The following is a 13,481-nucleotide window of genomic DNA, read 5'->3' on the forward strand; positions in this document are numbered from 1 at the left end:
AAATACTGGTCTGTTCTGAGCTTGTATTTGGTGCTACTGTGATTGCTTAGTTTTCCTATAAAACTTATGCATGCTAACAGATTCTGCGCATTAGGAATCATATGATATCCCTTTGCTTTAATTCCTATTCTTATATGCTGGTAAAACTCATCTAGAGTTACCTGAAAACCTGGTGTGCAATAGACAATCTGGCAATTGTTGTTCATGTCTAATTCCATGCTTCCTATCAAAGCCTGCTCTTGATTTGTAAATCTATTGTCAAAGATCATAATTAATACTTTGGTTCCTAAATCTTGTCTAGCTAATCCCTTGACTCCTATGGTAATTAATCCTAAGTGTATGAGACCTAATCTTAACCTTTTGAGCTTATTAAAGCTTTCTTGAGTGATTATTTCTAAGACTTCTGTCTGGTCTTCTGTTACTACACTAATTGGCTTTTCTTGATAACTGGTGTAAGTTCTGACTCCTTTATTGAAGAAATTTTGTGATTTATATAAAACTTCTGGATCCAATATCTCTAAACTGTGATTCCTAAATCTATCTAGTTGTATTTCTGGATCTATGATTCCTTCAATTCTATTTTCTTCTATTGGCTGTTTTCCAAATACTCTATTAAATAAAGGAATTCCACTGACCTTGGTCTTACTACTAGATGCCATTACTGAGTTCCTGAGGATTGAGGAATTTCTAGTTTCTTTCCTTTGTTTGGATCTGGGATGCCAAATATATTATAATAAAAGGTATTGTTCTGTAGAGATTTACTGGATTTTCTGGGTTCTAAGTGTCCAGTTGAGGACGAGATACTAACCTGGTTTATTTTAGAGGTTAAAGTCTCTAAAGCGTTTTCTTCTTGAAGCTTATCTACTCTAGTAGATAACTGGTCTATCTTTTCTGATGCGTCTGCTAATCTATGGCTAAGACTAATTAGAAGTTCTATGATAGTATTATTTTGCTTAATGACAACCTCGTCTGTTTTTCCCGTTGGTTTGAAACTGGATAATCCAATAGGATCAGATTGAATTTTTCCTGAGTTTTCTAATGCTATCCTATAAAATAAACTATCACGATTATTCTCCATTTGCTAACTTCTTTACTTCTTCCAAAAGAATCTCCATCTTCTGGAGTTTCTCGTCAATCTCTCTCCTGATTTCAACTGAGCTCTGTTTTATTCTGTCGACTTCAACTCTGAGATCTTTAACTAAATTTCTAATCTCTGTTTCAATATCTTTTGGCTGGGTAGTATCTAATTTACTAGTTAAATTTATTATATCTTGCTTGCAAGGCAATTTGTCTGATAGAACTAACTGTTTTTCTTCTAATTTATTTATTCTTTTAAGTATTTCTGAATGTAAATCTTTAAAGTAATCTAGATTTTCTAATTGCTTAAGAGGCTTAGATCTACTAATTTTTTCTAAAATCTGGGTAGTTTGGTCAAGAGATTTTTTCGTAAACTCTTCAAACTGATTTCTGGTTATTACATTCCTTTTAATTTCTAAACTGATTTTCTTGTCAAAATCACAACTAAGCTGTTCTACTAACTGAAACCCTGTTTTAGCCTGAATATACTGTCTAGACTGTTGAAATCTGATTTCACTTAAACTAGGACTAATAGCCCTTAAAAGTTCTTCAATCATAAAACTAAGCTTAATAGATAGTAAATATTAAACTAAACTATTTTATGAAAACTAAACAATTTTAAATGATGGCTAATAATCTGGCTATTTGAATTAACAAATAGTACTGTAGGCTTTGATACCAATTTTGGGCTGGGGTACTGTATAGACTGTGTAAAGATAAATGCGGAAATAAATGCGGAATGAAGATTGAAACATAGAATAATCTAGAAGGTCCTATCTGTGAATATCTAAAAATTCTGGAAAAGTGTACCTAAGGTACTGTTATTAGTTTTAAAACTACTGGAAATGTTGGTCTGTAATGTAATTATTATTCTACTTTACACGTAAGGTCAGGAAGAGTATCAGGTTTTTGGTCATTACTGATAGTATTTCTGGTCACCAAACGCATTTAAATCCCCATAATTAAATCCGCTTTCCACCGGTCAACACGAATCCCCGCCCCGTAATCCCACTGCCAAAAACTCCACATTTGTTCGTTCACGCCCTTCGTGTCGTCTCCAAAACGCCTCTAACCTTTCCATTTTGCGCCAAAAACCACTCCCACCGCTCTCTCTCTCTCTCTAAAACTTTAGCTCTCTCTCATTCGAAGGCGGAGAAGCAGAGATGGGGAGGAGGAGGAGTTCGCCGGTGAACAAGCTGTTCGCGTGGGTCCGGAGCCAGTCGATGAAGGTCAAGACGTTCTTGGCCGTCACGGCCGTGCTCTGCTCTCTGGTGGCGCTGAAACTCCTGATTAGAGATCGCAACCACTTCTTCGTCGCCTCCGAAGCGATCCACGCCGCCGGAATTCTGGTCTTGATTTACAAGCTCACCACTCAGAAGACTTGCTCTGGTAGATTTCTTTAAAATGTTGTTTTTTTTAGCAATCTCATCGTTCTTTTAGCTTTTAGTTTTGGATTGTGGGTTTTTGAGTTCTTTTGCCGTTCTTTATTGTTCTGCAAGAGACCGACTACGGGTACCGGCGGGAAGTTACGGATGATAGAACGACCCCCGTGTGGGGCCCACCCGGGGTTTCATACAAATAACTTTGTTCAAATGCGTAATTTATTCTTCGGAGGTCAATGAATTTGTTCCATTTTAATCCAAAGTCGAAATAAAAAGTTGAAAGAATTGATCAAGCACTTTTCGATGTTCGAATAAATTGATTTTTGGAAAGCACATTAAAAAATAATTTTAAACGAAAATAAATGTCTTGGGTCATTTGTGTGGGCTCAAGATGGATTCCACACCCATAGGTTTCTGAGGCTGTCTTTAGGATCCGACCAAACGGTATCGATGGGGTATTGATCAAGTACTTACATTTATCGGATTGGTCTGAAATTTTAGAAAATAATGAATGGTACGGATCGTTTGTGTAGAACCTCAAAATTGGGCCCACACAGCCACACATCGTCAGCAAAAATGATAGAGGTACAGAAAATTGGGGACCGAATCCGGACCGACGGCCGCCGGCGAGCCATCTCCGGCCACCGGACGGCCGATCCGAGCCGTCCAAAAATTCTAAAAAAAAAAACCGAGGGGCCCCACGCGGGAATCAACGTCATCCGAGGTGTGTAGGGTGCTTGATCGGAGCACCCCTTTTCGTGTGTATATGTATTATACATATACACACGAAAAGGGGTGCTCCGATCAAGCACCCTACACACCTCGGATGACGTTGATTCCCGCGTGGGGCCCCTCGGTTTTTTTTTTTAGAATTTTTGGACGGCTCGGATCGGCCGTCCGGTGGCCGGAGATGGCTCGCCGGCGGCCGTCGGTCCGGATTCGGTCCCCAATTTTCTGTACCTCTATCATTTTTGCTGACGATGTGTGGCTGTGTGGGCCCAATTTTGAGGTTCTACACAAACGATCCGTACCATTCATTATTTTCTAAAATTTCAGACCAATCCGATAAATGTAAGTACTTGATCAAATGTTCAACTTTTCTTTCAGAATTCAGGATCCTAGATTTTGAAAGAAACATTGGACAATCAGGATCCTAGATTTTGAAAGAAACATTGGACAATTAGATCAAGCACTTACATTTATCGGATCAAGCGGAAATTTTTTCAAGTGACCGCGAAAAATTATTTAGAAAATAATGAAAGGTTTGGATCATTTGTGCGGATCCCAAAATGGGGCCCACTCATGGTTGGTACCAAATCAGTATGGAAATCGGTATGGTTTTGGTCGGTCCCCTTAGCATTTACGCAGTATTTTTGGTTGTAAAAATTGGGGTTGGGAATTTAATTGCTGTCATTGATAAACAAATGGCGCGATTAATATAGGATGTTAAGACAAAGCTGTACAGTCATGTCACCCATCATAACTAGGGAATGATTTCTTCCCATTGGTTCGGCAAACAATTGATCATTTTTTAGAGTCATATGAGGTGGTGTTTTTTCCCTAGATTTTTTTTTTGAAAGTCGTTTTTTTCCTAGATGAATGTATTAATGTAACGAAATCATGGGCCTAAAAGTGCATGATTATGACTACATTTTTAGTGGATGACCTACACAGAATTCTACCGAATGACTGGATCATGCATCCATGAGCTCCACAGACCCGTGGATTGTCGAGTTGTGTTAGGAAGACATCTGCTAATATCCTAATATTGAAACTAGACCGTCTTGCTTCTTAATTTGCTCGTATTGATTATTGAAAAATTAATTTGTTAGAATCACCAGCTTGGCAGCGCTCCGTCAATCTATAATGAAATATGGAGTTAGCTTCAAAGTCCTATGATGGAATTCACTTCTTCTTTTTTTTACAACTTTGTAGAATGGCTGTTTTACCATGCTTTCTTCCGTAAATACAACTATGAGTCAATTATGTTTTATATTCCGGTTTATTGATGGCAGATTATAGATTTTAGGATTTTAATGAGAACCTGTAAAAGTGTTTATATGAGTATGTGCAGACTGAATAAATTATGCATGAGAGTTTTGTGAAGTATAACTAATATCCAAAAAGCTCCTCCAAGGGGTGATTTTTAGATTCTACATTCTCGGTTCATATTTCAGAATGCATTTTAGAATCAACTCTCAAACATGCAAAAATGCATAATGAGAAAATCCGGCTCCCAAACAGAGCCTGAATGGAAACATGCCATATGCCTTTGTCTGTCAGTGCTAAACAATTACAGTCTTAGAGAATGCGACAGTGATAGGGGTTGGACTGGTTAATCACCAATTATACATGTTGGCTGCTTAATCTTATGAATTGGATGCAAAGGTTCTGCACCTTACCTAACCTTTATTCATGTCTCCTAATAGTCTTCCACATTATTTTGCTCTCAACATTCTTCACAGCCTATTATTTCTAGGCAAGTCTTTTGGTAGCTATTTTAACTTGTTTGCCTGTATCAAGATTTTGAACCAAAATAGTGTGAACCCCGTTTTCCAGCTTTTTTAATTGCTATGTAACAAAAAGAATCATGTAGAAGTGAAAACTACATATACACTACAAGGTATACACATTTGGTTTATGCGTTTTATGTACCTGTTATGCATGCAAAAGTACTGTGAAAGTGCCAAACCAAGTATACTCTGTAGGGGTACGACATGCTTTTTGGGTCTCTAGGCCTGACCTCTCTGATGCCATTTGGCTTTGATTTGGGGGCATGGATTTACAACAAAACGTCCTTGTAGCTCCTCGGTTCTTGGAGGTTTAGGGGGGCCATTGTTTTAGTGGTATTCTGAGAGCAGCCACTTTGTGCATATATTGCCAAAGGTTAGGTCTGTCTCCAATCATCCCCCACCCATACCCCCAATGATTGGGGACTAGATGGGTTATGTTATGTTGTTATGTTGTAGTTATTTGTTGCAGTATACAAGGTCTCAACTGATCATATAGTTGGTTTTCTCCTTCTCTTTAGGTCTTTCTCTGAAGACGCAAGAGCTTACAGCGTTATTCCTGGCTGTAAGATTGTACTGTAGTTTTGTCATGGAAGGTGACATTCATACAGTGCTTGATTTTGCCACTCTTGTGTCAACTGCATGGGTTTTGTACATGATAAGGTTCAAGTTGAAGTCATCCTACATTGCAGAGCTAGACAACTTGCCCCTGTACTATATGGTAAAGGCTTGATACTTCCTTTTTAGCCATGTTTTTTGGTATTAAAAAAAAGCATGTTGTATCTCTATGCAGCCATTTATTTGTAATGTCATTACCATGCTTTGATTATTTGCATTTTGTCTTTGACATACGCTTCTATATTGTTGAGTTACTTGAGTATTTGTGAAAGGATGTTAGGTAGCGTTGGCACCCTCATTCTCCGTTAGGAACTTTTTGCAATCCAATTGGATCTTACATGATATAGACTTGTCCACGATTTTGAGGCCTTGTTAAAGTTCAGTCTAGTGACTTGTCCACTTGTTTTCATTTCTTGTCACATGCAACCTTGACGTTGCTTTTACACAAATAGTTCTATGTTTGATCTTTATTTTCGTCAAGGCGTAATACTTATCTTTCTTGTTTACTTTATTGAATTTAAGTTCGTACTGTATACTCATATGGGGACTCATGTAAACACTCATTTGTTGAATTACTGCCAATACATTTTCCCCATCTGTTTCCAGGTTATTCCTTCTGCCGTCCTTGCCATTCTTATCCACCCATATACACAGCATTCAACCATCAGCAAAATGATGTGGGCATTTTGTGTCTACTTAGAATCTGTTTCAGTGCTGCCTCAACTCCGTTTAATACAGAATGCCAAGGTTAATGTTGTCTCTCAGTAATCTCTTCTTCCAGCTCACTAGCTCAGTATGTCATTAGCTTCCAACAAAAATTCATTTCTTCTTGGACAAATGCCTCTTTTTTCTCTTTTTTCTTTTTTGCAGATGGTTGAGCCATTTACAGCCCATTATGTATTTGCATTGGGTGTTGCAAGATTCTTGGGATGTGCTCATTGGATCCTTCAGGTTAGTTGTTATATATCATGTCTTGCGGGTTTTTAAGTACACATGATGTGAATAATACCCATACCTTTTGCCATAAACATGTACAAATTGTGTAGAAAATCCTTAATTAGATGAGTCAAAAGTAATGGTTGGCCTGAGCATTAGGGCAGGCATACAAGCTTGGTGATAGTGGTTGTGTATGATGGTTTTGGCCCTTTTTGTTTTTTCATCATCTTTTATCAGGGCAAGAGTTGACTCATCATACCTCGGTGTCGCTTGTTTGCCTAATTTCTGGAGTGATTTCAGTGGGGAAAGAAGCATATTATGATTAGGGCGGATGTTGTCCAATAGCAGGAATGACAATTTGGCCTTTCTTATCCATTTAGGTTGCGTTTGGATCATGGATTATAGGTGGATGAAAATGAAAATGTCTTAAGGGAAAGCAAGAAGTTAATGAAAGTGAAAAACTAAACTTAATTCTTTAGTTTCCCTGAAATTATACTTTTTCCCTGTGCATCCCTCCACAAAATCCCCAAACTGAACAGACTTAAGAGATCCATTTCTCGACCTCCAAGAAGTTAGGTCAAGACTCAAGAGATGGATAATATTAATGTTTTCCAGTAACTTCAAAAAGAAAACAAATGAAGAAATCAGCAAATTCATCTTCCATTATATGTACAGGTGTACGATACTGCTGGTAAGAGTCTGTACTTGGTCGGTAGCGGGTACTTTTGGGCCCCTATGGTTCTCCTCTCGGAAATCATTCAAACTTTTATCTTGGCTGACTTCTGTTACTACTATGTCAAGAGGTGAGCCCTTCCAAACTTTACGGCTGACGTTCCATTTTCATGTGCCAATTTCAATCCCTTCAGTTCTTCAATTATAAACACTTGGTGATTTGCATTTTTGTTTCATTTTCTGATATGCAGCGTCGTGAACGGCCAACTCCTAATGAGCCTGCCTCCTGTCTAGGGTTCTGATTTCAAACTTGTGGTGGCGTAACAATGTACATTTGGTTTTTCAAATGCTGGATTTTAAACTAGACTTCTAGAGTTATCAAGAAGTATTTATCCTACTTCCTGATCAGCAGTAGCTCAATATGATATGGGCTGGTGAAATAAAGCAAATATGGGAGAAAAGGAAGTCAGTTATGAACTTATGAGTAGAGGTGGCAAATCGGCGGGTTGAAATGGGTCACGGGTCAAATATGGATGGATCAAATAGTAAACGGGTTGAAACGGGTCAAGTCAAACCCAAACCTGTTCGACCCCAACCCGTTTTCCTCTTCTTCTTTCTTTTTTTTTTTTTCCTTTCCTTCTTTCCCTCCCCCTTTTCCCCCTTCCTTCTGTTTTGATTGCTTCAAAAATAAATTTTATCTGGTTATTTGGCCCAAATAGCAATGAACCGATAAAAAAAACAAATAGCAATGACATAAATTAGAACTTTAGTTGTATTACCCTGGCCCCCTCCACAACATGCAAAAACGAATTACTATCAGTTTCAGTGAAATGCAGGAATGAGACTAGATTGGGCAGTGCACCATTACAATCTTTTAAACTGAAAACGGATGTAAGTTCGGTTTTGATCCGGTTTGGTACATTTGATTTGGTCCGGTTAGTGAGTTCTAAAAGATAAAGATGAACGATGAGAGAGCCTAGGCACCGCAATCCGTTTCAAAGAGTGAGAAAGGGATGGAATTTTGGGACAGCACTAGAAACAAAGATGTTAATTTCGATTGCGTTAGCTTGCCTTCGGGTTAGCGTTAGTGATGAAATTATTTCTCATGTAAGACTAGGACCGGTTACAGGTTATTGAGTCAAGTTAAAGAATAAACAGTTCGGTTCAATTTAATACGATTCTAATCGAACGAAAACCTCATTGATTGTAACTAGGTTTTTGAAGCTTCCAAATTGACCAAGCCAAACTAGTACACTCGCACCTCGTGCGTGCCACCAATCATTTGGCTCCATTGGTTTAACTTTTTAAGGATTTTTTTGGAAAATTCTTTTGATTTTTTTTTCATTGTATTAGATTTGGATTAATTTTGGCGAGTGATTTTCCCACTCCCCTTCTTGTTAATGCCGCTCTCCTTTGTATTTTGATTAGATTATTTGTTTTGTGAGAAAAGGAGAGTGACATTAACAAAAAGGATAGTGGCAAAATCAATTCCCTTAATTTTTTACAAAACATCGATCTTCTAGATGAGAATAATGATAAAAAGTGATAAAAATATAATACATTAAAATCGGAAAATATTCTTATAGTATGAAAAAAAAAAACAAGTAAAATTAAGAGAAAATAATTACCCGACAAATTAACTTATCTTGGATGAGTATCTCGACAAATTATCCTGAAAAAAGAAATTAATGGTTCAGATGCACTTTCGTTGCTTGTAACCACACACTGTCACGTCACTTCTAGATAAAGAGCAAACAACCAAGGACAGATGTTCGTTTTGAAATTTTGGATAATAACTAATGAGTGAATAAAAATAAATAGAGAAATAAAAACTCTAATGGAGAGAAAATTTATTAAAAATTATGTACAAAGAGAAATTCTTAAATTCCAAAACGAACATGGTCCCAATGATTTCTGTTGGTACACCCTCACCTCGTACGGATGACCGGCCCCACCCGACCCCCAAAATCCGACCCACGTGCCCAATGCCAGCAGATACAGCTGGGCGACCAGCTCCACACCTTCGAACACGTGTCGGGCCCTCATTCTCCTCGCACTCGTGCCGTCCACGCCCGCCACGTGTCGCTCCAACCGCATGCAAAAATCCGTTAAAACCAAAATCACAAGAAAAATTAATATAAAACCAACCACCAAAACCGCCTTTCCGCTAAACTTAAACCGCGGGCTTCCCTTAATTAATTACCGCCTAATCCAAAATCAGCTTCCCTAATTAACCCAATCATCCTACGCGTCGTCCCCCACCGTCCTTCCCTCCCTCTCCCGCCCTCCACGTGCCATTCTCTCCCCTCCCTCCCTCTCTCTCTCCTCCTTTTTTTTTCTTTCTCTCTCTCTCTCTATAACACCAATCAATTCAAAACCAGATAGGAGGAGGAGAAGAAGAGGCAAGCTCCGTAAAACAAAAGTTTAAGCTTTTCGCCAAAAAACTGATGTGTTTATAGCCTTCAATGGCGAAGGATTGTCCAACGATGGAGGATTTTAGCGTTGGTGCGGAGGAAGGAGGGGAAGAGATTGAGCTGAGTTTGGGTTTGTCCATTGGGGGGAATTCCAGAAAATCCCCGAAATTGAATGCAGAAGAGCAGAAGACGGCGAATGCCGGCGAAGATCTGGGCCCGGAAAATCGAAATTGCTCGGAGTTTATGGATCCGCAGAGGAAACGGGAGGTTCACGCGTTGAAGAGACAGGAGGCGCGGAGGAAGAGAGAGGAGAAGCTGAGGAAACGTGGTTTGATAACTGCTGGGAGTGGTTTTTGCGAGTATGATATGGGGGTGGAAGCGCAACGGGTTCAGATGAGGGCGAGAGATAGAGAGATGAGAGAGAACGAGGCTAAAGTTGAAGGACGAGAATGTGATACGAGAGAGAAGATTGAAGAGAGAGGGGACAACAACAATGGAGCCCAGAATCTGAGTCAGGGCACGGTTCCTCCGGTGGTGCCGTATCCGCCGCTGCAGTTTGTGCCTTTGGCGGACGGATTTGTGTACCCTTGTGTTGTGCCGTGTTTGGCTCCGACGGTGACTAGTGTTGGGAGCGAGAAGAACGAAGGGAATGTTTTACGGCCGGTGGCTTGTCGGAGTTTTTGGCCGGGGCAGGGGGGTTTGAGGCCTGGTGATTTGGTGATGAGTGGTTCGGATTGTGATTATAATGGTGGTAAAGATGGTGGGAATCGGATTGCGGAGTCGAATGGGTCTCCGGTTTGCGGTTCGTCTGTGGCTTCGGAAAATCAGAGCAGTTCACAGCAAGGTAAGCATTTGAAAATTCGGAAATTCTTCACTTCAATTGGATGTTTATTACGATGCATTCTACTCTGTTAATTCCTGAATCTTCCATGAATGTCTCATCAAACCACTAGCTTGAACATCAATAGAAGCTAGTTGATGGAGAGGAGAATCATGGTTGATATGGAGCAGTTGAATGATTTTGAGTTGATGGTAGAGCATCTCCAGACCTTACCAAAAAAAATTGAGGAAAAACTTTATTTGGTGGTATGATGCATTCCGATGGGTAAAGTAAACCCAAAGCTAAGCACGAATTTGATTAAAAGTTTCATTGATGGTATAGTTGTAAATCTGGGAGGGGCAAATGGCCTAGCAAAATTTGAGTAAAATTCTTAGTCTCCCTTGATTTGAGTAAGAGAGTTTTCGGCCATTAATCCGGTTGCTGAAATAACAAAGTAAAAGCAGATAGGATTTGTAAGTTATTTTCCATTTTGGACTGTAAATAAAATCTGATTGAAAATACATACACCATCAATTTGGATGGGCAAAGAAGAGCAGGAGTTGAGGCTAATATATCACACTGCTGTGAACTCGTGGGTTCATTTTCAACAGGCCATCGATTTGGATTGGTTGTGAAAACGCTTTTTGGAGTACTAAGAATTTCTCGAATAAGTTTGTTTGTGGATGGTAGGGAAACGTTTTTTTGGAATGGTTGTGAAAACGCTTTTTGGAGTACTAGATAACCACCGTGTTGGATTAATGGATCACTGATTTTCAAGTTGTGAAAATCCCTTATGGTCGTCAGGTCATTCGTGATTCATATACATACTTGTGCCACTTTGTTAAGCAATAAGCATGTTGTTGATTTTCCTTCTTGTTTAAATCTGGCTCTGAAAACTCCCAGCATTAGGACAGCTCAATTGGGGCCATTCAAAATCCTACAAGCCTCACTCTTGCAGAAATTGGATAGGCAAGTGACTCCACTGTATTATAATGCACAGAACTCTTTCAAAGTGTTCCAATCTCTTTTTTATGAGATGAACAGAAGTTTGATTTCTCTCGTGTAATGCAAAGTCAGATGGCAACAGTCGATTGCTTTTGGGCGAGTTATTAGCATCCTTTCTAAAACAGAGTTTCGTTGAGAGTCTGAGACATATATTTTTCTTTCTGTTGTAAAGAGGGAAATTCAAGCTTCAGATTTTTGGACTAAAGCTTTTCAGAACGTTAGCTCAAGAATTATGAACTTATCACAAGCCATCTCCTAAGGCTGAGATCATAAAGAAAGTGGAAACCAGTGGAATTGAGAATAAATGAGGGAGTAGCATTCATTCTTCTAACACGATATTGAAGTCGTTGGATCAGTTAAATATTTGCTCCTTTCAATCGCTCAATTTTCGAATTTGGATGTCCTTCGATGCTCGTATATCTTCCTTGCTTGGCCCTAGAATAAGTTCGATTGCTTATATCTTTGTAGGTGGCAGCAGCAGCAGTGATACTGGAAGCCATTCAAGTCACTGCAAACCAGATCAATCCCAGCTGAAATATTCATGGGAGCATGGTGTTCCTTCTAGCCAAACAGAGACCACCCACGCAAACTGCGAAACAACAAAGAACACTAATAGGGCAGTTCCGTCCAGAGCCATCAAATCCAGCCCGACTAAACTTATGGAACAATCTGACTCGGAAACCCAACCCAATCCAGAGGATAAGCCCCTTACATCTCGAAACCCGAACCCTGGTTCAATGAAGGTGGCCAGTGATCAGAGACTTGATGCACCTTCCCTTTCACAAATGCCCTGTGTTTCAACAACAGGAAACGGCCCCAATGGGAAAACTATAACCGGGTTCTTATACAGATATACCAAAACGGAGGTGAGCATCGTTTGTGTCTGTCATGGAAGCTCATTCTCCCCAGCTGAGTTTGTGGAGCATGCCGGGGGAAAGGATATTACTCATCCCCTGAGGCATATAACGGTGATTCCTTCTGCTTTCGGATGATAAGCTAAACCCTCAAGGCATAGGAATTCCTTTTTGTCGGTTTTGTTTTGTTCCGGTATGCCTGCCAAAATTGGACAGGGCGAGGTCTCAAAAGTAGTTGTGAATTGTTGGTTGAAATTTTGTGTGGTCGTTAATTGCATGAGCTCTTCTGAGAGTAATGGACAGAGGAGATTCGCCTTTTTCTTGTATACTCTTTGTTGTGTAATATGTTGTGACTATTAGTTTAAGATGCTGTTTAGCGCTAGTCGATTCTTGTTTGGTTTTCTTGTTCCTTTTGAAATTTATTAGTATAAGCCCGTGCTATACATAGATGGTAAATATTTGTTACAATTCCCAAGCAAAAATACTTTTGGTCAATAAAAAAAAAACATTTGTGACGATTCAATGAATTATTGTTGTCGACCCAACATAAATTAACACCAGTCCAGTGGCATGTAATTCGAATAATGTAAATTAAATGAGCATCAGTTATACCCAAAAAAAAAGCATAAGATCGGTATTTGGACCTGTGCACAATTTGGAAAAGTATTTTTAAAATGTGTTTTAAGCTTTTTCACTTTTGAAAGTTTTACTTTTTTCCAAGAGAAAGAAAGGAATGAAATAAATTCCAAATTTCTAAACCAAGAGGTGGTAGGAAAACCCAATTATAAATAGGATGCCTATTTAATTTCTTTCACATTCTTCCCCCCTGGTTTCTAATTATAATCTCTCCTCAATTTGCTCAATTGAGGTAGAAGACAAACCCAATTAGAAATCCAATAGGACGAACGACAATGAAACTGGAAATAATACTCTTTGCCTGACTTTTGTTCTCCAGTTGCAACATGAAAACATCCCCATAATAGACGTCCATATATTGTATAGACAATTTTTCATGAGTATATTAATGTCCAACCAATCAAGTTTTTTTTTTTTTTTGCCAGCAAAATTTTCAACGATTGCCACGAGTTGAACGGTTCAGATTATCGGGATGAATCACACAAATTAGTGTTTAGAAGATTAAGAAGAGATGCAGCATATATGGAGGACAGTTTTTCACCCCAGCCGTGCAGGTG

At 39.1% G+C, this 13,481-nt stretch overlaps 4 protein-coding genes across 4 annotated transcripts in view; 3 read left to right on the plus strand and 1 right to left on the minus strand.

Moving 5' to 3' along the window:
• Window positions 1-13,481, plus strand: part of LOC131319943 (nicotine N-demethylase CYP82E3-like) — a 51,918-nt gene that overhangs the window by 26,006 nt on the left and 12,431 nt on the right. The window lies entirely within an intron of this gene.
• LOC131332077 (uncharacterized) lies at window positions 659-1,634 on the minus strand. The gene is made up of 2 exons (XM_058366137.1): window positions 1,087-1,634; window positions 659-992 (listed from the first exon to the last, which is right to left on the minus strand). Exons 1-2 carry the CDS (start codon window positions 1,632-1,634, stop codon window positions 659-661), a joined length of 882 nt encoding a protein of 293 aa, XP_058222120.1.
• Window positions 2,010-7,592, plus strand: LOC131319959 (uncharacterized). The gene is made up of 6 exons (XM_058350450.1): window positions 2,010-2,466; window positions 5,491-5,690; window positions 6,194-6,334; window positions 6,458-6,538; window positions 7,199-7,326; window positions 7,447-7,592. The coding sequence occupies exons 1-6, from the start codon at window positions 2,241-2,243 to the stop codon at window positions 7,487-7,489; spliced, it is 819 nt and encodes a 272-aa protein (XP_058206433.1). The 5' UTR covers window positions 2,010-2,240; the 3' UTR covers window positions 7,490-7,592.
• LOC131319953 (ninja-family protein 1-like) lies at window positions 9,413-12,679 on the plus strand. Its single transcript, XM_058350436.1, has 2 exons — window positions 9,413-10,453; window positions 11,903-12,679. Exons 1-2 carry the CDS (start codon window positions 9,661-9,663, stop codon window positions 12,424-12,426), a joined length of 1,317 nt encoding a protein of 438 aa, XP_058206419.1. The 5' UTR covers window positions 9,413-9,660; the 3' UTR covers window positions 12,427-12,679.

Source organism: Rhododendron vialii, chromosome 1a (genome assembly GCF_030253575.1).
Source record: "Rhododendron vialii isolate Sample 1 chromosome 1a, ASM3025357v1".
In the NCBI taxonomy this organism is placed as follows: Eukaryota; Viridiplantae; Streptophyta; class Magnoliopsida; order Ericales; family Ericaceae; genus Rhododendron; species Rhododendron vialii.